This window comes from Lycium barbarum, chromosome 3, assembly GCF_019175385.1.
Source record: "Lycium barbarum isolate Lr01 chromosome 3, ASM1917538v2, whole genome shotgun sequence".
Lineage (NCBI taxonomy): Eukaryota > Viridiplantae > Streptophyta > Magnoliopsida > Solanales > Solanaceae > Lycium > Lycium barbarum.
In genome coordinates this window covers 9,799,912-9,821,886 of record NC_083339.1, presented here as the reverse complement: position 1 = coordinate 9,821,886, position 21,975 = coordinate 9,799,912, and the positions used below count along the sequence as shown (strand labels likewise).

The window sequence follows — 21,975 nt, the reverse complement described above, 5'->3', positions numbered from 1 at the left end:
CAAAAATTAAATACCACCCCCCAGCGAAGGGCTATCCTGCAAATTACCCTATCACTCATCAACCACGAATAACAAAGACATTTTTTTGCGTGGAATGTCCTTCAAAGGCACTAGTCTTTAATTTTTGGCCTTCAAGTTGTTGGTCTTTAATTTTTGTCCTTCGCCTAAAAACCCATGAGTTCTGGGTTCGAACTCCAGCTCAGTAAAAAAAAAAATTTAAAAAAATCGCAAGGCAGAGGTTTGCCTTAAAGCCTAATTTTAGGTAAAAGTTTGTCTTAAGGCTTAACTTTTGCTCGAATAGGCCTAATTTTGCTACAACCCTCTATCTTGCGAAATTCTTTTTTTTTTCTTTTGAGCCGGGGTTCGAACCTAGAACCTCGGGATATTAAGCGAATGGCAAAAATTGAAGATGAACAATTTGAGGGACAAAACTTAAAGACCAGTCACGTGTGCTATGATTTTTCTGGTTTTCTTGTGTCAAATTCAACAGGTCCATATGATGGAAATAGTTGGATATAAGAGGGATTTCAAATTTATAAATTTCAAATGCACATTTTTAAGTATATAAAGTTGAAATAAATAGAAGTGAGTTGTGTTATTTGTTCCGTGTGCAAATAATTCCAGCTTATAAATTTGAAATGCATGAGACGAGATTCTCCATCCAAATGTGCGTCTGTGAAGTTCAAGTTATATATTGTTTAATTGCAAGTTTGCAACTGAAATACTTTTAGATGGAACTGTTAAAAACAGTATAATTGTTGACCGGAGAAGATTCAACATTTGAATTGGCAACAATGAAGAATTGTGACAATGACCATCTATTGAGACAAGTAGTTTCGTTATTGATTTACGCCACGGCTAACTTAATCCAACCTTATTTGGTTACTGTTCTCGTTGTATTTTTTGTTTTTTTTTGTTTTTTTTGGTCATAACTAGAATAGTGTTGGTTTTGCCTTAGGCCTCATTTGTTTGCACTTAATGAAGGTCAGAATCTGAATGATTCAGACCTTAAGTCATTAAGTGCATTTATTTACATTAAGATTTAAGCACTTATTCAATCATTAAAATTTTGAAAAAAGTCTTAGGCCTTATTTTTTTGCACTTAATAGAGGTCTAAATTTGAATCGTTCATCGCTTATGTCATCAAATGCATTTGTTTATATTTAGATTTAAACACTTATTTAGTCTGAATAGATCTTAATTATTATGATCTTGAAGAAAGTCTTAATATCATTAAGAGGTATTTTTGTATGGATAATTTTCGCCACCACTAACCATCTATGCCTTCACAACTATCAGCACCATCACCGTCGCCAACCAATAGCCACCACGACCAACTGCTTATGTCACTAGTAACCACCAATTAGGGGTGTTCACAGTTCGGTTTGGGTTGTTTTTTGGTCAAAACTGTTACTTCTCGTATTTTCGTACGTTAAGTTTCGTCCTAAGTTAGTTGACGTAAGCTTGGAGTACAAGCTTATCCTTGAGGTTATAAGTGCTTAAGACCATGTTCAATAAGTGTGAAGTAAGTATCGTGAAGATTAAAGGTCGAACGAATCGAAGAAAACGCGTTTCAGCGAATGCCAAGTAGAATGTGGCTGTACTGAGTATGTTCCACTGCATTTAGGCCGTATTTGGGTGATTTCTGTTGAGGTTTCTGGTGTGGGAAATGCTACTAGTTTGCGGTGGCATTTGGAGAATGCTAGACCCCATTTCGAAGCAGTAGGGCGGTGAACTTGTTTTTTAAAACGTTTTAAGCTTCATTTCCTATCCATGTCACTCCAAATAATTCCCTAAGTTCCATATGAGCTCTTAAGAGGTTTCCTTATCACCCAAGTGAAGATTTACAAGATTATAACGCGAGTTAACACTCGAAAAGTTCATAGAGATTGTGTAGTCTCGTTCTTTCATCTTGATGTTGTTAGGAAGTTATTTCAAGTTGAAGTAAGCTACAATCAAGTGTTGGTCTTGCTGAATTGAGGTAAGGATTAACCTTATTCTACTTAAGTTTGAGATTATCTATGTCATAGCTAGTTTATTTGATGAAGAACTTGTGAGATAAAGGTTGGAAATCATAGTCGAATTGTTGTAGTTTGTTGAGCTATTTTGGGTTGTTCCTAAGTTATCTTGTGGCTGGAAATCATGAAAAATGACTTGATTATGTTGTTTTTGTTGCTATGCCAATTATGAAAAGAGGGAAGTTACAAAAAAGTATTGTTTATCTACATGAGACGATTTTGTCACTCGATATACCGTATTCTAGTTTTCTGTTTGTTGACAATGGTTCTATTATCATTTTGTCGGGTGCCATACGACTAGCGTGCGTGATTGTTGTCGGATAGATCGACATAAGTTATGTAAAGGCTATTTCTCTATCTCTTGTTGACATGAGTCCGAACCTAAATGAGTTCTGAACGAGCATACAAAGAAAAGTCTTTCATAAGATCTCTTAGTCATATTATTCATGCTATAGTGATCCCATGTCGGGAGTTTATGTTTAGTCTACATCGTCCCATGTCTAGTTAAGAAGTAGAGCATATATATATGTGTGTGTGTGTGTCATTTACAGTATTAACTAGCTGCCTTCGGGTCATACAAACATATAGTTGCCTTCGGGCCATACAAATATACAGTTGCCTAAGGGCTATACAAATATACAATTGCCTTCGGTGCTATAAAAATTGCAGTTTCCTTCGGGCTATTCAGATATACAGTTGCCTACGGGCTATACAGATACACAGTTGCTTTCAGGACTATGCACTTTGCCTTCGGACTATTTAATAGCCTCTGGGGATATGCACTTACACACCGAGCCTTATATGAGGCTGGACAATTTATTTTAATGTTATCTATTTGATATGAGTCAGAGACAGGTAAGCATACTTCCAGATTTTTATTGACCCCTTAGTTCACATTCTGTATACCATGTATATTAGTTTAGTTTCAGTTATTCAGTTGCCTTACATGCTCGGTGCATTATTTCGTACTGCTATCCCTTTTGTTGGGGCGCTGCATTTCATGCATTTAGGTCCTGACAGTTAGATAGACATGCCTCCACAGTAGACGAGCCGAGTATCAGCTTGATTGGTAAGCTCCACTTCATCTAGAGTTACCATGTCCAGAATTTGGAAGTCATTTAAGCACTTGTAGACCATGATGGGTAGGTCGGGGCTTTGTCCCGATCGTAGTACAGTTATGTCCTTTTAGAGGCTTGTAGATAGGTCATGTATATTCAGTATATCAACATGGTAGCCCTGTCTATATATATATATATATATATATATATATATATATATATATATATATATATATATATATATATATATATATATATATGTTGTTTGTAGACAGACATGGTGGCCTCGTTAGCCCGTTTAGATATATTTATATATGTTGGGGTGATCCCATTTCCGTGAGATAGTTGCCATTTACATATTATTCAGAATGTGGCCTTATCGACCTAGGATGGCATGCTGATGTTACAGGTTGGCTTTGTCGGCCCAAATTTGTTGTACAGTCAAACCTCTCTATAACAGCATCATCGGGTCCGAAATTTTTCAGCTGTTATACACCTATAACAGTATTAACATTTAAATAATACTTTGCTGTTATAGACAAAAAAGATGCATAAAATCTAATTTTCATATTTAGTTGTGCAATTCTAAACTTCATCACACTTTGTATAACGAAGGAAGATAGTTTAATGATGAAAATATATATATTCATATGATATTTTTTGTCATAAATAATGTATTAAATGATCCAATATTTGATCAAAATCTCTACACTTATTATTGGTAATCATAGGTATTATATTTGTATAGAGATGGTTAATTATTATATTACCAAAAAAAGAAGATAGCTATTATATGGGAGGTAATTTTACAAAGAGCGTACTGTTATAAAGTTAGCTACTGCTGTTATAGGTGAAATGTTGTTACAGAGAAGTAAGATATAACATAAAAAATCGGTTCCGAAAAAACTTGGTTGTTATAAATAGGTGTTGTTATATGCGAGTTTCGTTATAGAGAGGTTTGGCTGTATATGTTCAGGTTATATGAGTTACAGTTGGTACACTCGGGGTCAAGTAAGGTACCGGGTGCCGGCCACGCCTCCCCAGGTTTGGGGAACGAAAAAAATCAAAACCAAACCAACTTAGTCGGTTTTTAAATATTAAAACCAAACCAAATGTAATATACATTTATCGTTTTGATTATTATCGGTTTTGGTTCGGTTATTCAATTTTTAACCATACATAAGTATATACTCTTTCCTTTTTTTCCTACTATTATTTCTTCACATTAAATTAAAAAAAAAATAAGGTGGCAAAATTTTTATTAGGTAAATATAATATCATTTCATTAAAATATACACAGAACAAGTCAAATATATTAACTATACAATGTCTTACGATATGTTCAAAGTAAGTTAGAATACTTGAAAGCTAAAGATTCTTGAAACATTATCTTCCTCTGGCACAAGAAAGATTGACTAATCAAACTTTGTGAATTTCATTCTAATTTATATATATATATATATATATATATAAATTATGTACATAATTTGTCGGTTCGGTTCGATTTTTTCTTCGATTTTATTTTAATAAAACCAAACCCAAAACCAAACCATACTATCGATTTTTAAAATTTTAAAATCAAACCATACCAACCCAAAAAAGTGTCTGTTTATTTAATCGTTTGGTACGGTTTTTGGTTTGGATCGATTTTTAACTATACCATGAACACCCCTACCGCCAACCACTAATGGCAGTCGCTACCACACCAAGCACCTCCATCATCATAATTATATTTATTGTCACCACCACCGCCTCTGCTACCACTATCAACCACTACCACCACTGTCGTCAATCACTACTGTCAATTACCTCCACCATCACAACTGGTACCATTTCCAATAACCATCACACATTCTTCGGCCACCAACACCTTCAACAACTAACATCTAGCAACTATGGTGGCTAAATGGTAATAAATGAGTAATTGGGCCCGGTAAATTAGTTGGCCGAATAGATATGGGCTTTAATTTTCCCGATGCAATAAGTAGGGTAAACGAATAACAAACATATTCTTTTTTTCTAATTTCAGTTTGGATCTTTAACTTCAGTCTTTCTTAAATTAATCTTGAAGCAGCTAAACATTAAGTATTTTGTAATTTTTTGTTATGTCTTAAATAGTGGTCCTCCAAGTGGCAATTTGTACACTTGCCCTTTTTCAACCTTAATAGTCGAGAAATAGATATTGCCTAAAGTTTCAAAATCTACAAGTGAAACTCAATATCGTAAAGTTTCACTTATGAAATTTAAAACTTCAAAACTATGTCTATTTTTGAAAGACATATCAAAAAGCATTCATTGGACGTTCAATCTTGTCACAGGGATTATCATGTCTTAGGACTTTCGTTGTTGCATCATATATGAAAAAATGAATATTGAGCCTAAATAAGGACATCGTAGCTAAAAAAAATGTAAAATTCTGGTAAAAAATTAGGTGTTCACACATATACTCATTCAAAGTCAATTAGGTGTTCACACATATACTCATTCAAAGTCAAAATTATATTGTTGAAAAGCTTACCAAAAATATTATCAACTTACTTTCGCAAGCGTTCACATTATAAGTTCTTCTACAAGTGCTTTTATTAATAAAAATGTTATGATGTAGATGTCTAAATTATCAAAATCATGTGCAATCTAGGTAGACTTTTAATTGCAAAAATAAACGTCACATTTGTTTAATAATTAATTTATCAACACAATTGACCATGTTAGTAATGGTGAGTTGTTACAAGGATTTTAGTTCAGATCATCTATAGATAAATTACATAAATCTAATTAATAACCACATCAATACAATCAAATATGTAAAATTGGATGATAAAGAATTATTCAAATGCGGTGAAAGAAATTGTTTTCTTACTAAAAAGAGGTAATCCTCATAATTTCACACACATTTGTTAAGATATTTTTTCTGGCCAATTTAGCTATATATACATCTTCCTATCTAGCCTTCAAACAACACTGCTAATTTCAACATATCTCATTCGTTACACTTCTTCCTAGCTGCTTGGCTTGTGGTAAGTATCTGATTTATTGCTTCAAGTATGAGCACTATGATTTTCTACGTAAATGATTTCAATTTCAACCAATTCGTTCCTCAATTTTCTTTTGAGTAAAATTTCTCTCTTACTCTTGCTTGTAGGGAAAAAAACGGATTCTTCTTTTGAAATTAACAACTGTCATAAAATAATATTTTACGTGTCTTCAATTGATATTGTTCAAATAGTGGTATGTTGTTTTTCAATAGTGAAATTTTCATCTTAATTCTTTTTATACAAAACACTAAAAAATAAAAAATTCACTATTGAAAGACAACATACCGCAATTTGAACAATATCTGTTGGGACCGTACAATATTATTTCACGACAATTGTTAATTTCAGAAGAAGAATTCATTTCTTTCTCTATAGCAAGATGAAAGAAAGAAATTTTACTCAAAAGAATATTGAGAAACAATTTGGTTTGAGGGCTAAATAGAGAGATGTATAACTAAATTATAACAACAACAACAACAACATACCCAGTGTAATCTCACAAATGGGTATGAGGATGGTACGATCTACACAGACCTTATCCCTACCTTTCTGGGGCTAGAGAGACTATTCCGGATAGATCCTCGGCTAAAAAAAATAAAATGTAATCAAAACAAGATAAATATAGCTAAACTGTGAAGAAAAAAATATCTTAACAGATGTGTGCATTATGAGGTTTAGTTGACACATTTACCTCTTTTGGTATGAAATATTGTTGTTCACCATATTTGGACAATTCTTTACAAGTCAATTTTGAATATTTGTTTGTAATGATGTGGTAATCAATTAGATTCTTGCAATTTTCCTATAGATGAGATGTAATTAAAATTCCTGTAACAGCTGATCATTACTAACATGGTTAATTGGGTTGATAAATTAATTATTAAATAAATATGACTTCTTAGTTTTGCAATTGAAATCCTTCCTAGATTGCACATTATTCTGATATTTTAGACATTTTCATCATAAAAAGTTTATTAATAGAAGCATATGTAGAAGAAACTTATAATAACGTGAATGCTTGGGAAAATAAATCCATAACGAAAAAGGAAAATAATGCCTAATCCACAGTGCAATTATTAAAAAATATATTTTGAATCGACCATCCATATAACCCAAAAATCCACCACACTGCACTAATCCACAGTGCAATTATTAAAAAATATATTTTAACTGTAAAAAGAAACTCAAAAAAAGAAAAAAAGCAGTAAATAAAAATCAACGGCCGACCGGTGCCTACGTGACTAACGTTGCAAAGACACGCTTCCCTCCTATAATAATAATAATAATAATAATAATAATATTCATTTACATTTTATTTTATTTACACTGTCCCTATTTATTAGATCTCAAACATATTTTCATTTCTTTCTTCTCTCTTCCCCTTTCACTCTTCTCCGATCCGGTACGTACACAAAATCTTCCTATAAATATATATATACACACACATGAAAAAATATCAGTTAATTACATTCAAATTTGATTTGATCGTTAATGTGTTTTTTTTATCTAGGGTTGGAGTTCCCCTTCATAATTTAATCTGAGAAAAATTAAATTCAAATGGCTGCTCCACCCGCTAGAGCTCGAGCTGATTACGATTATCTCATTAAGCTCCTTTTGATCGGTGATAGCGGTAATTTTTTATTTTAAATAATTTTTTTTTTAATGTTGTTTATGCATTTGATTTGTTTGTTTTTATACTTTTGTTACGTTTGATTGATTTGAACTTTTGTAGCGTTATTTGTATATGAGACGTTGTACTCCCTCTATCCCAATTTATGTGATATTTTTCGCTTCCCGAGATTCAAATCTGCATGAACTTTGACCTAACATTTTAAAATGTATCTTTCACCAAATTGACATGTGAAAGTTGTAACTTATGGTACTTTTCATGTAGTTTTCGAATGTATAAATTTTATTTTTAAAAATATTGAGTTAGTCTAATTCAATTTAGCTTCAAAGTTTAGTCAAATTGACTTTCAACAAGCGAAAAGTTTCACATATGTAGCCATGCGATCTCGGTGCTTATTTTCTCAGTTCTAAGTTGCAGTTTTATAGGTAATAATAAAAATTTGTGCAATGATGCTACATAAGTTTTGTCGGTCGAAGAATGAAGATTTGGTGTTTATAGGATTTTTTGCTTACTTGAGACACGAAACACCATTAGAGTTTGGGAATTTACTGTTATCATTGTTATATTGTTCTTGCGTTTGAAACAGCGCTTTAATTTTGCAGAGCTATTGTAATTAGTTTCATCGTCTGTAGCCCTGCCATCTAGGTGTAGAAATGTGATGTTAGCTTATTTTCTCAGTTCTTTTGTGATATTTAAATTAATGGCTTATTCCTCATTTCTAAGTTCGAGTTTTATAGGTAATAATAACTTTGTGTGCAATGATGCTAGAGAACTTTTGTCGGTCGAAGAATGTAATGGAGAGTTGTTTATAAGAGTTTATTTTTGCTTACTTGAGACATAGTTGGTGATAGTTCAGGTGTGTTTTGATAAATTGTTGGTGAAAGTTAAACACTTGATAGTTTAGATAGGGAACTCGCAAAAAAGTGATGCTTCAGGTGTGTTTTTAACCATTATCTCAAATTTTTATGTATGATATCATCTACATATTTGATTTGTTTGTATTTCTTATTTTACTACGTAGATTGATTTAAATTCTGGAGAGTTAATTGCATATGAGATCTTGTAATAAACCCTGCGGTCTCGGTGAAGAACTGTTATGTTAGCTTATTTTCTCAGTTCTAAGTTGGAGTTTTATAGTTTAAAATGTGTGCAATGATGCTGGAGAAATGTAATGGAGAGTTGGTGTTTATAGGATTTTTGTTGCTTCCTTGAGACATGAAATGCCATTAGAGCTTGAAGAATTTACAGTTAGCATTGTTAGTACTCCATCAGTTTCAATTTGTTTGTCCTAGTTTGACTGAGCTCGACGTTTAAGAAAGTAAAGAGAACTTTTGAATTTTGTGGTCTTAAACTAAAAATATGTATAATATACCAGCATGCCCTTGGTCTTGTGATCTTAAACGTGTCATACCAGCATGCCCTTGGTCTTGTGATCTTAAACGTGTCATATGGGATGTTGCAATTAAAGAGTTGCCAAATTAAGAAAGAGGCATTTTTTTTTGAAATAGACTAAAAAGGAAGGTATGACAAACTAATTAAATTAGAGGGAGTATTGCATTTTGCACTTGAAACTGTGCTTCATTTGCTGGTATGTGTTGCATTTTTATGTAAATAGGAAGGGAAATGTTATATGGATTCTTATTAGAGTAAAAAATCGACGTTATGCTTATTAGGTCGGGCTTTGAATTCCCTATTTTTTTCTTAGTTCTGTTCATTTCTTGTCTGATCTATTTTTTACATTTCATAAGGTGGGGTTGTTGTGGTTCTGTTACATTTATTTTGTTAAATGATAGAGAGCAAAGTTGATAAAAGTTATGTTACCATTATCAAAAAAAAAAAAAAAGAAAAAAAAGGAAAAAAAGGGAGGTTGGTAAAAGAAATACTAGTGAGGGAAACATAATATAAACATAATTAATCATCTATGGGAATTTTATTAGATGTATGCATGATATTTAGATCATAATTCAGAAGTGAACTAGCTCAATTTTTAGATGCAAACTGTCTGAACTGGTAAAACATGAAGAAATAAGAAACAAAAGCTAGTAATCAACTGTTCAATATATACATATATATATATATATATATATATATATATATATGTAAAGCTACTTTTTTTTTTTTTTTTTTTAAAAAGATATATATGTAAAGCTCCCCTTCAAGATGGAGAGTGTTGATCATAGCCCCGAGTTTGTTGCACATTTAATCTTGACCTTGAAGTGAACGTGTCATCTGGGTTCAAAATCTGGTAGATATAAATTGGACTATTTTATTTATAACCGTGGTGTCCGGGTCAGCTTGCACGCACCTCGACTAATTCCACGGGATACTTGCTACCTACCACCAGTAACAGGTACCACATAACTGTGTCCACCAAGGTTAGGACAGATGGAAAGAAATCACATGTGTTTTTGCCTCTCCTAGGATTTGAATCTGAGACCTCATGGTCCTTAACCCACTTCATCCACACCCTGGGGTGCAATATAAGTTCGGACTATATTCTTGCACTAATAGACTATCAATCAATCTCATCGTATTTGGACTTCTCATGTAATATCGGATTAGATACAAGATATATTGCAGTTTGATTATCACAAAGAACTTTGATTTTCATCACTTCTCCCGGCATTTCTTTTGATAGTCAAGGAAAGTTTTATTTACTTCAAACTTTGACTCCTCAAGCAATTGTTTTAACCACTTAAGTGCATAATGTGTGAAGGCCATAGCTATTTTCTTAACTTTTGCATATGACATCTCAACCAAATCTGATTTCTTATTTTTCCAAGACATCAGGTTTATACCAGCAAGGGTGGCCCAGTTGGTTGAGCATGGGGCTTCCATAATGGAGGTCTCAGTTTCGAAACCCCCTGCTTATGACAACAGGGGATTTGCCTTCTGGGTCGAGCTCGTCGCACTAGGCAAGCCTAGTGCGGGTTATCTCTCCTATGTGGTTTGCGGGCTATTGCACAGGAGCGGGGTTTACCTGTGCGCACCCGAAGGGTAGCGGCTGCGGGTTCCCTTGTCATTAAAAAAAGAAAAAGAAAAAGAAAAAAAGACATCAGGTTTATACTAATCATTATACAGTACTTGGATTACACATTGCCTTATTAGATGGATGTCGGATGTCCTAAATCTGATCTGCATGCTTGATAACTTTAGCATTTCCTCTTATTTTGGTATAAAAGTCCCTGACACATAATATTCTTGATATATCTAAGATGCGGACCATTGCATTTGGTGAATATTATGAGGATATTGCTAAAATTGTCTAACAATATTAAGTGTCTACAATTGATAATAAGTTAATTTGACTAACCTGACTAATTTCCTGTCTATAACAGTGTTGATTTACTAAAGGCTCCCATGTTGTGGGAACATGTTGATGTTAGGGTTAATTGGCTATGGCTGTGAGATGACTATGGCTGAGCTTGACTAGCGACCTTTATACCAAAAAAGATAAAAAGGAAATACTTACGCTGTCCCATGTTTTGGTCTAGATGTAAGGACAGGGTGCCTCCTTTAGTGCCTCAATCTATTGTTGCTCATCTTCAGTAATAACATTATTATTCAAAATGAATTTCATACTATGTATAGTTGGCCCCTTTTTTTAAATAAAGTAAATAATTTTATTGACGGTTTGAAACAATCTTAAAATTTTAATTTAATTAGTGTCTATATAAAGCACTAGATTGCATATGTAACAAAATATTGGTATAGGACAATGAGGAAGTAGTTACTCTGCTTGTATACCAAACATGGAACTGATTTATTATACAAGATGCGGGAAGCGAGGCTGAGATGGTTTGGGCATGTGAAGAGGAGAGACACAGATGCTCCAGTGCGGAGGTGTGAGAGGTTGGTTATGGACGGTTTCAGGAGAGGTAAAGGGAGGCCGAAGAAGTATTGGGAAGAGGTGATTAGATAGGATATGGCACAGTTTCAGCTCACCGAGGACATGACATTAGATAGGAGGTTGTGGAGGACTCAGATTAGGATAAAAGGCTAGGTGGCTTATCCTTTCATCATAGTAGTTGTAGTTTTGCTCATTTGTCTATTGCCATTTGATTTCTGCATTTGATTGCTGCTTATATTTGTTGGGCCGCTGTACTTTAGTTATCTTATTTATCTATAGTAGGTAATGCTCCTTTCTGTCCGGACTGTTCTACCATGACTTTCTCGCTTTTGTTATTCCTTGTTTTCATATTGTTTTCGATATGCTTGGTCCTATCTGACCTTTTGTCTTGTTTTCCTCTCTTGAGCCGAGGGTCTTTCGGAAACAGCCGCCCTACCTTTCAAGGTGGGGGTTAGGTCTGCGTACACTCTACCCTCCCCAGACCCCACATGGTGGGATTATACTGGGCTTGTTGTTGTTGGGGAAACTCTGTATACAAGCTATATACCAATAGAAAAGAACCTACATCAAAATATGGTTCTCACCAAACGAGATTCAATCCTCTATACAAATAGGGACCTCGAAAGTACACCAAAAAGCAACTAGAGACAAAACACTCCTATGCAATTTTACAAAATCTTGTTCCACCCCATCAAATGCCCTCCTATTTCTTTCTTTCCAAATGACCCACATGATTGCTAAGGGGACAACACTTCATACTCTTAGGCTTTTCTTTCCCTGCCTATGAGTCCAAAAAATAAAGACAGCATATAGTTGTGTGTTTCTCTGACACTGAATGGCATTTACTTCTTAGAAGAAGACAAAATGACTGGGAAACAAAGGAATTCAGCCTTCTAATGGAGCTGTTACAATCTGTCTCTGTAGACTCAGGCAGGAAGTATTCACTTTTCTGGTTTGTAAGCAAGAAGGGGGGCTTCTTAAAGTTGTTACATTAATATACAAAAGCAAACAGGCTGCTGGCATTTTAGCTGGCCTTACGAAATGATCTGGAAGACCTATGTACCTCCTAAAGTTGCTTGCTTTGGTTGGATAGCAGCTAAGGATGACTGTTTGACTCAGATAGACACCAAAAGAGAATTTTATCTCTATGTAATAGGTGCTTCTTCTGTAAGAACTCAACAACAACAACAACAACAACAACCCAGTGAAATCCCACAACGTGGGGTCTGGGGAGGGTAGAGTGTACGCAGACCTTACTCCTACCAAGGTAGGATGGCTGTTTCCGAGAGACCCTCGACTCAATAAAAACATAACAAGAGGTCAGATACGGCTAAGAAATTCAAAGCGATATGGAAATGAAGTAACGCAAGCGACACAGATAACATAGAATAATCAAAGCACAGGAAATAACAGATAATAGCATAATAGCATAAATTAGAGCACAAGAAATTATACTACGATAATGCGACTATTAATAAGGCAGGGTAATGAGACTATCTACTAGCCTTCTACCCTAATATGGGTCCTCCAAACCCTTCTATCTAAGGTCATGTCCTCGGTAAGCTGTAACTGCGCCATGTCGTGTCTAATTACCTCTCCCCAATACTTCTTTGGCCTACCCCTACCTCGTCTGAAACCATCCATGGCCAACCTCTCACACCTCCGCACTGGGGCATCCGTGTCTCTCCTCTTCACATGCCCAAACCATCTCAATCTCGCTTCTCGCATCTTGTCTTCCACCGAGGCCACTCCCACCTTGTCCCGAATATCCTCATTCCTAATCCTGTCACTCCTGGTGTGGCCACACATCCATCTCAACATTCTCATCTCAGCAACTTTCATCTTTTGAACGTGAGAAACCTTAACTGGCCAACACTCCGCCCCATACAACATAGTCGGTCTAACCACCACTTTGTAGAACTTTCCCTTAAGTTGTGGTGGCACCTTCTTGTCACATAGCACTCCGGAAGCAAGCCTCCATTTCATCCACCCTGCCCCAATACGATGTGTGACATCATCGTCAATCTCCCCGCTGCCTTGCATAATAGACCCAAGATACTTGAAACTACTTTTCTTCTGGATGACTTGGGTACCAAGCCTCACTTCCAAGCCGGCCTCCTGAGGTGCTTCACTAAACTTACACTCTAAGTACTCTGTCTTGGTCCTACTCAGCTTAAACCCTTTAGACTCCAGAGTTTGTCTCCAATCCTCCAGCTTAGCGTTAACTCCGCTACGAGTCTCATCGATCAGGACTATGTCATCCGCGAAAAGCATACACCATGGCACCTCACCTTGAATTTGCCGCGTCAATCCATCCATCACCAAGGCAAATAAGAACGGACTAAGAGCTGATCCTTGATGCAACCCCATCACAACTGGAAAGTGCTCTGAGTCTCCTCCTACTGTCCTTACCCTGGTTTTGGCTCCCTCATACATGTCCTTGATCACCCTAATGTACGCCACAGGTACACCTTTAGCCTCCAAGCATCTCCATAGGATTTCTCTTGGGACTTTGTCGTAAGCCTTTTCTAGGTCAATGAATACCATGTGTAAGTCCCTTTTCCTCTCCCTATACTGCTCCACCAGTCTCCTCACAAGATGGATGGCTTCTGTAGTTGAGCGTCCCGGCATGAATCCGAACTGATTCTCTGAAATAGACACGCCTTTCCTCACCCTCATCTCCACCACCCTTTCCCACACTTTCATAGTATGGCTTAGTAGCTTGATACCTCTATAGTTGTTGCAACTCTGGATATCTCCCTTGTTCTTGTATAGAGGGACCATTACACTCGACCTCCATTCTTCAGGCATCATTGCCGTCTTAAAGATGACATTAAACAACCTAGTCAGCCACTCCAAACCTGTCGGGCCCGCACTCTTCCAAAATTCCCCAGGAATCTCGTCAGGTCCGGTCGCTCTTCCCCTGCGCATCCTACGAACAGCACCCTTAACCTCCTCAACCTTAATACTCCTGCAATACCCAAAATCTTGACGCCTTCCAGTATGTTCTAGATCTCCCAACACAATGTCTCTGTCCCCTTCTTCATTTAAGAGTTTGGAGAAGTATGACTGCCATCTCCGTCTAATGAGAGTCTCCTCTACCAATACTTTGCCATGCTCGTCCTTGATGCACTTCACTTGAACCACATCACGTGCCTTTCTCTCCCTCGCCTTGGCTAGCTTGAACAATTTTTGATCCCCTCCTTTCTCTTCTAGTTCAGCATAAAGGCGTTCAAAAGCTGCCGTTTTTGCCGTCGAAACCGCCAACTTCGCCTCCTTCCTCGCCATCTTATAAAGTTCCCTATTCGTCCACTGCTCCACCTCATCCTTGCTTTCTATCAACTTCGCATACGCCACCTTCTTTGCTTCCACCTTCCCTTGAACTTCTCCATTCCACCACCAGTCCCCTCGATGCTGGCCACGACTACCTGTCGAGACCCCCAACACTTCCCTTGCTACCGCCCTAATGCAACTAGCCGTCCTATCCCACATACTTGTCGCATCCCCACTGCTATCCCAGGCGCCCATAACCTTCAATTTCTCTCCCATCTCCACGGCACTAGTCGTGGTCAAACTCCCCCATCTGATCCTAGGTCGGTCATCCACGACCCTCTTCTTCCTCGGCATCTTGATCCCTAGATCCATCACCAAGAGCTTATGTCGGGTTGTAAGATAGTCGCTCGGAATGACCTTACAGTCTTTGCACAGACCTTTATCGTCCTTCCTAAGGAGTAAAAAGTCAATTTGGGTCTTAGCCACTGAACTACGGAAGGTTACCAAGTGCTCCTCCTTCTTTGGGAAACTCGAATTGGCTATCACCAACCCGAAAGCTCTTGCAAAATCCAAAAGTGAGACTCCTCCTCCATTCCTGTCCCCGAAGCCAAAGCCTCCATGCACATCATCATAACCTCCCGAAATAGGCCCGATGTGCCCATTGAAATCACCTCCCACGAATAACTTCTCAGTAGGCGGTATGCCTCCCACTAATTCGTCCAAATCCTCCCAAAAGCGCCTCTTCTCCTCCTCGCCTAAGCCCGCTTGCGGCGCATAAGCACTAATAATGTTCAAAGTGAGTCCTTCAACGACCACTTTAATCGACATCATCCTATCAGTGGCTCTCCTAACCTCTACCACCTGGTCTCTTAAATCACTATCTACTAAAATGCCCACCCCATTTCTATACTTCGACCTACCAGAGAACCACAACTTATACCCGTCTACCTCTTTAGCTTTAGGACCTACCCATTTAGTCTCTTGGACACAAGCTATATTAATCTTCCTCTTCTTAAGAATCTTAACTAGCTCTATGGACTTTCCCGTTAACGTCCCAATGTTCCAAGACCCTACTCTCAACCTAGAGACTCCTTTAACCCACATACCCCTCCTAACCCTCGCCCCCGTCCCCGAACGAGAACATGACCCTAGTCTACCATCACTAACCAAAGCCACGAAAATAAGTATGAACTAATAAATTATTCAAAGGTCTAAAGTCAGCAAAATATAACTACAAGTGTATAGACAAATAGTGAATATGGCAACCGGAGGTACCAACTCCAGTTGAACTAAACCTGGTTGTCGCCGGAAAACACTGTTCACGGTCGAGTACTGTTCACTGCCGGAAAAATGTTCACAAATACCTGAAAGGGAGAAGAGAATAGGAGGGAAAAAGAAGAAAAGAAAAATAAAAGAAAAAGGGAAAAGGAGAGAGAAAGAGGGGGCTGGCCGGAAAAAGTCGCCGGAAAAACTCGCCGGCGATGGCGCAGCGGCGTACTGGCAGCGCCAGGAGCAGATTAGAAAAGGAAAAAAAAGGAGAAGAGAAGAAGAAGAAAAGGAAAGAGAGAAGAAAAGTAAATCTAGCCGGAAAAGTGGCCGGCTTTACCTGGTCGCCGGCGTTACCTGGTCGCCGGCGTCACCTGAACAGTGGTGACGTATGGTCGCCGGACGGAGTGGTGGGTGGGCAGATCTGGGAGAGAGCAGAGGAGAGAGAAAGTGCAGAGGAGAGAGAAAGAGTCGACAGAAAATATTAGTCATCTGTTCCTTCATTGCAGCCAAATTTGGAAAATATGGTCACTGTTTCTGAATCTTTTGGGAGTTAGTTAGGTCATGCCAATGGATGTTAAAAACATGCTGAGTTGCATGCTGTCAGGGACAGGGTATATGCAGGAGTTTGAAGACTCTTTGAAAAGCTATCCCATTATGCATAATGGACTGTTTGGCTTGAAAGAAACAAAAGATATTTTGAGGGGAAGAAAGACCATATTTCCTAAAACATAATTGTTCACAAAATTTATACTTGTGGTGTAAGGGCTGTAAGGTTGAGAATATGGCATACTTTTTAGATTTTCTAGATGGTATGAGGAAATAGTGTTGGGATTGTGATACTCTATGGTTTTTTATTCCTCAAAGTACCATCTTGGTAAAGATTCTAATTATATTTTGCTTCACCTGATTAAAAACAAAAACTTCAAGGCCCCTTTGGACTGTCCGACAAATTTTATTGACTGTTGCCTTTCTCCATCCTAGATTGGACAATGCTATATTAGTAGATGTTGGAATAAACATATAAAATTGAAAAAATAAGTGCTAAGTACCGTGAAAGCAAGCGATGACAACTCAATATATATGAGGTGTTGTCCAGACGGATTATTTTGGAATTTGCATAGTAAAGGGAGCCTTCACAGTTAAGCCTAGCTACTGGAAAATGAACAGTGATCAGTCACTGACAGTGATTTGGCCCCTTGGAAATTAATATGAAAGATTAAATTTCCTCATAAAGTTGAGAGGTGAATTCCTCTATGAGCTCAATCATTGAGGCTTATTGATATTCTGACTTGCCTGTAAAATAGAATTTAAAAAAAAAAAAAAAAAAAAAAAAAAAAAATTTCCTCATAGAGTCTCTTGTTTTGTATGTTTGGTGATTAGAAGGGCTTGTCTAACTCATGAAGTGTTACAGAGAAGAGGTATGCAGATTAGCTCACGATGGTCTCTGTGTGGCCAAGAAGAAGAGAGCATGATCATTTGTTCTTGCACTGCAAAACAACTATAAATCTGTGGAACATGTTCTTGTGTATCCTAGGAGTGAGTTGGGTTATGCTCAGGACTACTTTTGAGAGTTGGAAGAAGAGAGGCAAAGGAGGACTGGTGGAAGAGCATCCCAACGTGCTTATGGTGGGCAATATAGAAGCAAAGAAAATGCAAGATGTTTTGAAGATAAAAGCAATTTCATCCAATAGATCAAGATGAATTACCTCAACCTTTTTTATTTTTGGTGTAAACAGAATATGTTGGGGAGGTAGAAGATTCAGTAGATTTCATAGGAAAAGTGTAAAGCTTTTAGCAATCTGAGCTTTTCCTCTGCTCCATGTGGGTTGTAAATCCCCACCTCATCATCATTTGATTGATGAGTTCCCTGTGATATATATAGTTACCTTTACCGCAAATAAAAGATAATTGTTTGTCAATGGGATGACCATGTCTGAATGTGGTGCTGGCGAAGGAGGTGAGACCGAAATCTTTGGCAAGTTGTAATCAGGTCAACCTGTATAGTTTCCGCTCAGTCTGCCCTGCCCCTGCCATGGGGGAAGAGTAGAATGGAAGATGCATGCATGGTTATACATGGATTCTATAGTGAGAACTGCTAACAGTCCAGATTTAATTACAAGTTGAATAAGGATCTATGAAATTATGGATAGTAGTTAGAATCTAGGAATGCATTTTAGTACGCTGTAGCAGACTTGCTGGAAAGGAGATGATCGTGTCAATCCTTGTGCCAGCATGTTCAGCAGTTTGAGGATGGACACATCGACAAAATTGACGAAATTTTCGGCACTATTCATTTGCTTTCACTTTCAAATTTTCTCACTACAGTATCATGAGTATTACCATGTCCTTGTATATATCAGTTACCTTCCAATGAAACTGAAGTTCGATTGCTGTTTAATTTTTTTTTCTTAACAGATTGTTGTTCATTTTTCCCCACTAATATGTCGAACTTCCCCTATTAATTGTTTAGTCCTTCTGATTGATGATATAATAGCATCTTTTTGAATTTTCAGGTGTGGGTAAGAGTTGCCTTCTTTTACGTTTCTCAGATGGCTCCTTTACAACCAGTTTTATCACAACTATTGGGTAATCATCTTCTACTTTTTAAGGACTTCTTCTTATGTTATCAAAAGGTATATTAACGTGGAACTTCATTAGAAAATAAGTTCTTATGGAAAAGTAGCACACAACCTCTTAACTTGAGTTTACATTATGAAAATATGAATAAAATGCTGATAACCTCTTAACTAGGAGTGTAGATTAGGAAAGTTAACTACAGTGGTTTGATTGAAGAGTAGTTAGTAAAGACATGGATGGACTGTTGCAAGAGCAAATGATTATTTACCTATGTCCTTATTTTTTGGGAGACCTACTCTGATTCAAAGTTTTCTTTCACAGTATTGACTTCAAGATAAGGACCATAGAGCTTGATGGTAAACGAATCAAACTGCAAATCTGGGATACTGCTGGTCAGGAGCGGTTCCGAACTATTACAACTGGTAAGCTTGTGGGTGAAACATGCTGTGCTTTATTTCTTCTTGTTATCTTGTCATTTGGTTTTTCTTTTGAGCAAACATAGCCAAATCAATACTACTCCGTGCTGCTACATTAATATGTCTACTTCACGTTTTAGTAATTCTACTGCCTTGCAGCTTACTACCGTGGAGCCATGGGTATATTGCTGGTGTACGACGTAACTGATGAGTCGTCTTTTAACAGTAAGTTCCCACATTGCACTGGGGAAGCTATCTTTATACTTTTTGTTATGTCAATTTAGGAGTGGTTCCTTTTACTTTGTAGATTTTTTAAGCACTGAGGGTTTGACTTACTTGTAGGGGTATATATACCCGCTTGTTGGAGGTCTTGACAGGGGATCTGCCTCCTCCAATCCCTTCTAATCAGGCATTTGCCGAAGAAACTATATTTGTTCTCCTTTTATGACTTGTAGTCTGCCCTCCTCTTTATAATGAATCAGTTGTGTTATGGATGAAGCAGGGCTTCAAGAATATGAAGAAGCTATTCATTTTCTCATTGTTGGACTTTCTCTAAGCTAGAGTAATGTATATTTCTGTTGGGTCAGCTCAAAACTAACTGTGCACATGTTTAGACATCAGGAACTGGATTAGAAACATTGAACAGCATGCTTCCGACAATGTCAACAAAATTCTGGTCGGCAACAAGGCTGACATGGACGAAAGCAAAAGGGTTCTCTCTCCTCCCTAGCTCCTTTTATCTGCTTGTCTTTGTATGTTGTTGTATACATGCTATGTACAGCTATTGGACGACTGAGTTGATTAAACCTTTTCTCTAGGCTGTTCCTACATCCAAGGGTCAAGCACTAGCTGATGAATATGGCATTAAATTCTTTGAAACTGTAAGTAGAACTGTTTGCCAGCATTGGAATTTTTTGCAATACCAATTCTCCTTAGATCCTAGTGATATTTCATGCAGAGTGCCAAGACAAATATGAATGTTGAGGAGGTTTTCTTTTCCATTGGTCGGGATATAAAGCAAAGGCTTTCCGAATCTGACTCAAAGGCTGAGGTATTATTTTCCAGACCAAGTTAATTTAAAGTAGTGCATACTTGGTGCTGGCTGACAAGTTTGAATGCTGAAAATTTAGTGGAAGTTTAAGATGATTGATATCTCTATTGATTAACTTTTCACAAGACAGAGCTTGAGGGTGAAATTTTGGTGTACGGATACGTTGGGCAAATATTATTTCCTCCTAAAAAACTAAGCGAAAAGATGGGAAGAGCACACTAATTTGTTAAATTTCTGTTTGTCCTGTTTCCCTAATACAAAATAATTTCCTGTCAGGTTCCTATTGGTGTGCATGATTCTATCTTTCTTGCATCCTTCTTTGCACTTTGAATCTTTCGTTTCTCTCACTCTTTTGCATGAGTTATAAAAAGATACTCTGTTGCATGATGAATATCAGCACAATGCTCTCTTCTTCCATTTCCTAGATATGGATTATTTGGTGCACTAACTCGTGCATTTCCGAATTTTGCAGCCCCAGACCATCAGGATAAATCAACCGGACCAGGGAGCAGGATCTTCTCAAGGCGCCCAAAAATCAGCTTGCTGTGGTTCTTGAAATATTGATATCAAATGAAGGGGAATACATCCTCAAAGTGACCATTTTAGTGGGAGGGGTGAAACTAATCTTTGTTATAACATTCTCACAGTTGATTGTATTTTTCTCTTTACAGTTATTCTCTTCCAATATCTATTTGTATTTGGTGGCAGCTCTTAGTATTGCAAAATTTGATCAGTGTATGCTCACTACTTTTTGGCTTATATAAAGTGAAGGGACAGACTGCCTTCTGATGTTTTTGTACAAACTTTTGGGGTTGCTATTAGTTTTCTGATATTTGATGAGCTTTTGCAGGGGAAGTAAATTCTTCCAATGGGGGTATGGAGTTATTATGTGGTTAAAAAGTATTGCTTAATGAGGTAGATTTTGTCATCAGATCGAAAACAAAATGATGTCACAAATCTAATACAGGCACCACCACTGTTTGAAATGTAGTTGGAAATAGTCACGGTTCGAATTGTTGGACAAAAATACGCGTAACATGAGCTGCAGAGATATGCTTTTTCATCTTCTATTTTTTTTAAAAAAAATATTCCAGACACAACGTTATGAAGTTTTACTTGTAGAAGTTTAAACTCAAGGATACTGTTCTGGAGTGAAAATTCAAGAATATTGTACTAAAAAATCTGGACAACGTTCTCACATGGAATTCTAAGTTTGAAGCTGTATTTGTTTGTAGAGAAGAAGAATCTTTCCCAGGTACCATGATGTTAAAGTTATATAGTTATTACCAAGATTTAAATACAACAACCATGAATGAATTCACTACGTCAACAAATTATTTTAGTCATGCCACTTCGTGATAATATATTCAAGTTCGAAATGGTCTTTGCCTTTGTTTTTTTTTTTTTTTGTTATGTTAAAATGAGACACGATACGGTGTTCCTTCTAAGTGACAGAAATCGTGCTGTAATCAAACGGAACTTACCTTTAATTATGTGATTTTTTTTAATTTTTTTTTGTAATTCCAGTCAGCAAACTAAATTCCTCTCATTCATGATGACGAAACTCAAATGACTAATCATGATACCATGGGTCCAGCATTTTCTAGTGGACAACTAGTATCACTATATTCTGATTTCATCTCGATAAATATAGTCTGTCGCGTACGTTTACTCACTGTTTGATATGTTATATATAGTCATAATAATATTTAAAAATTCTATTAGGTAATTAAACAAATTATAAAGAAACAAATAAATAAATTAGATCTTGGTAAGACTTGGGCATGTTGGATCATTG

General features: G+C 36.8%; 1 protein-coding gene across 1 annotated transcript; it reads left to right on the top strand.

Moving 5' to 3' along the window:
- Window positions 1-7,412: 7,412 nt before the first annotated feature.
- LOC132630230 (ras-related protein RABE1c) lies at window positions 7,413-20,980 on the top strand. Its single transcript, XM_060345820.1, has 9 exons — window positions 7,413-7,513; window positions 7,622-7,741; window positions 18,647-18,719; window positions 19,032-19,132; window positions 19,286-19,351; window positions 19,741-19,838; window positions 19,945-20,007; window positions 20,085-20,177; window positions 20,650-20,980. Exons 2-9 carry the CDS (start codon window positions 7,669-7,671, stop codon window positions 20,731-20,733), a joined length of 651 nt encoding a protein of 216 aa, XP_060201803.1. The 5' UTR covers window positions 7,413-7,513; window positions 7,622-7,668; the 3' UTR covers window positions 20,734-20,980.
- The last annotated feature ends 995 nt before the right edge of the window (window positions 20,981-21,975 follow it).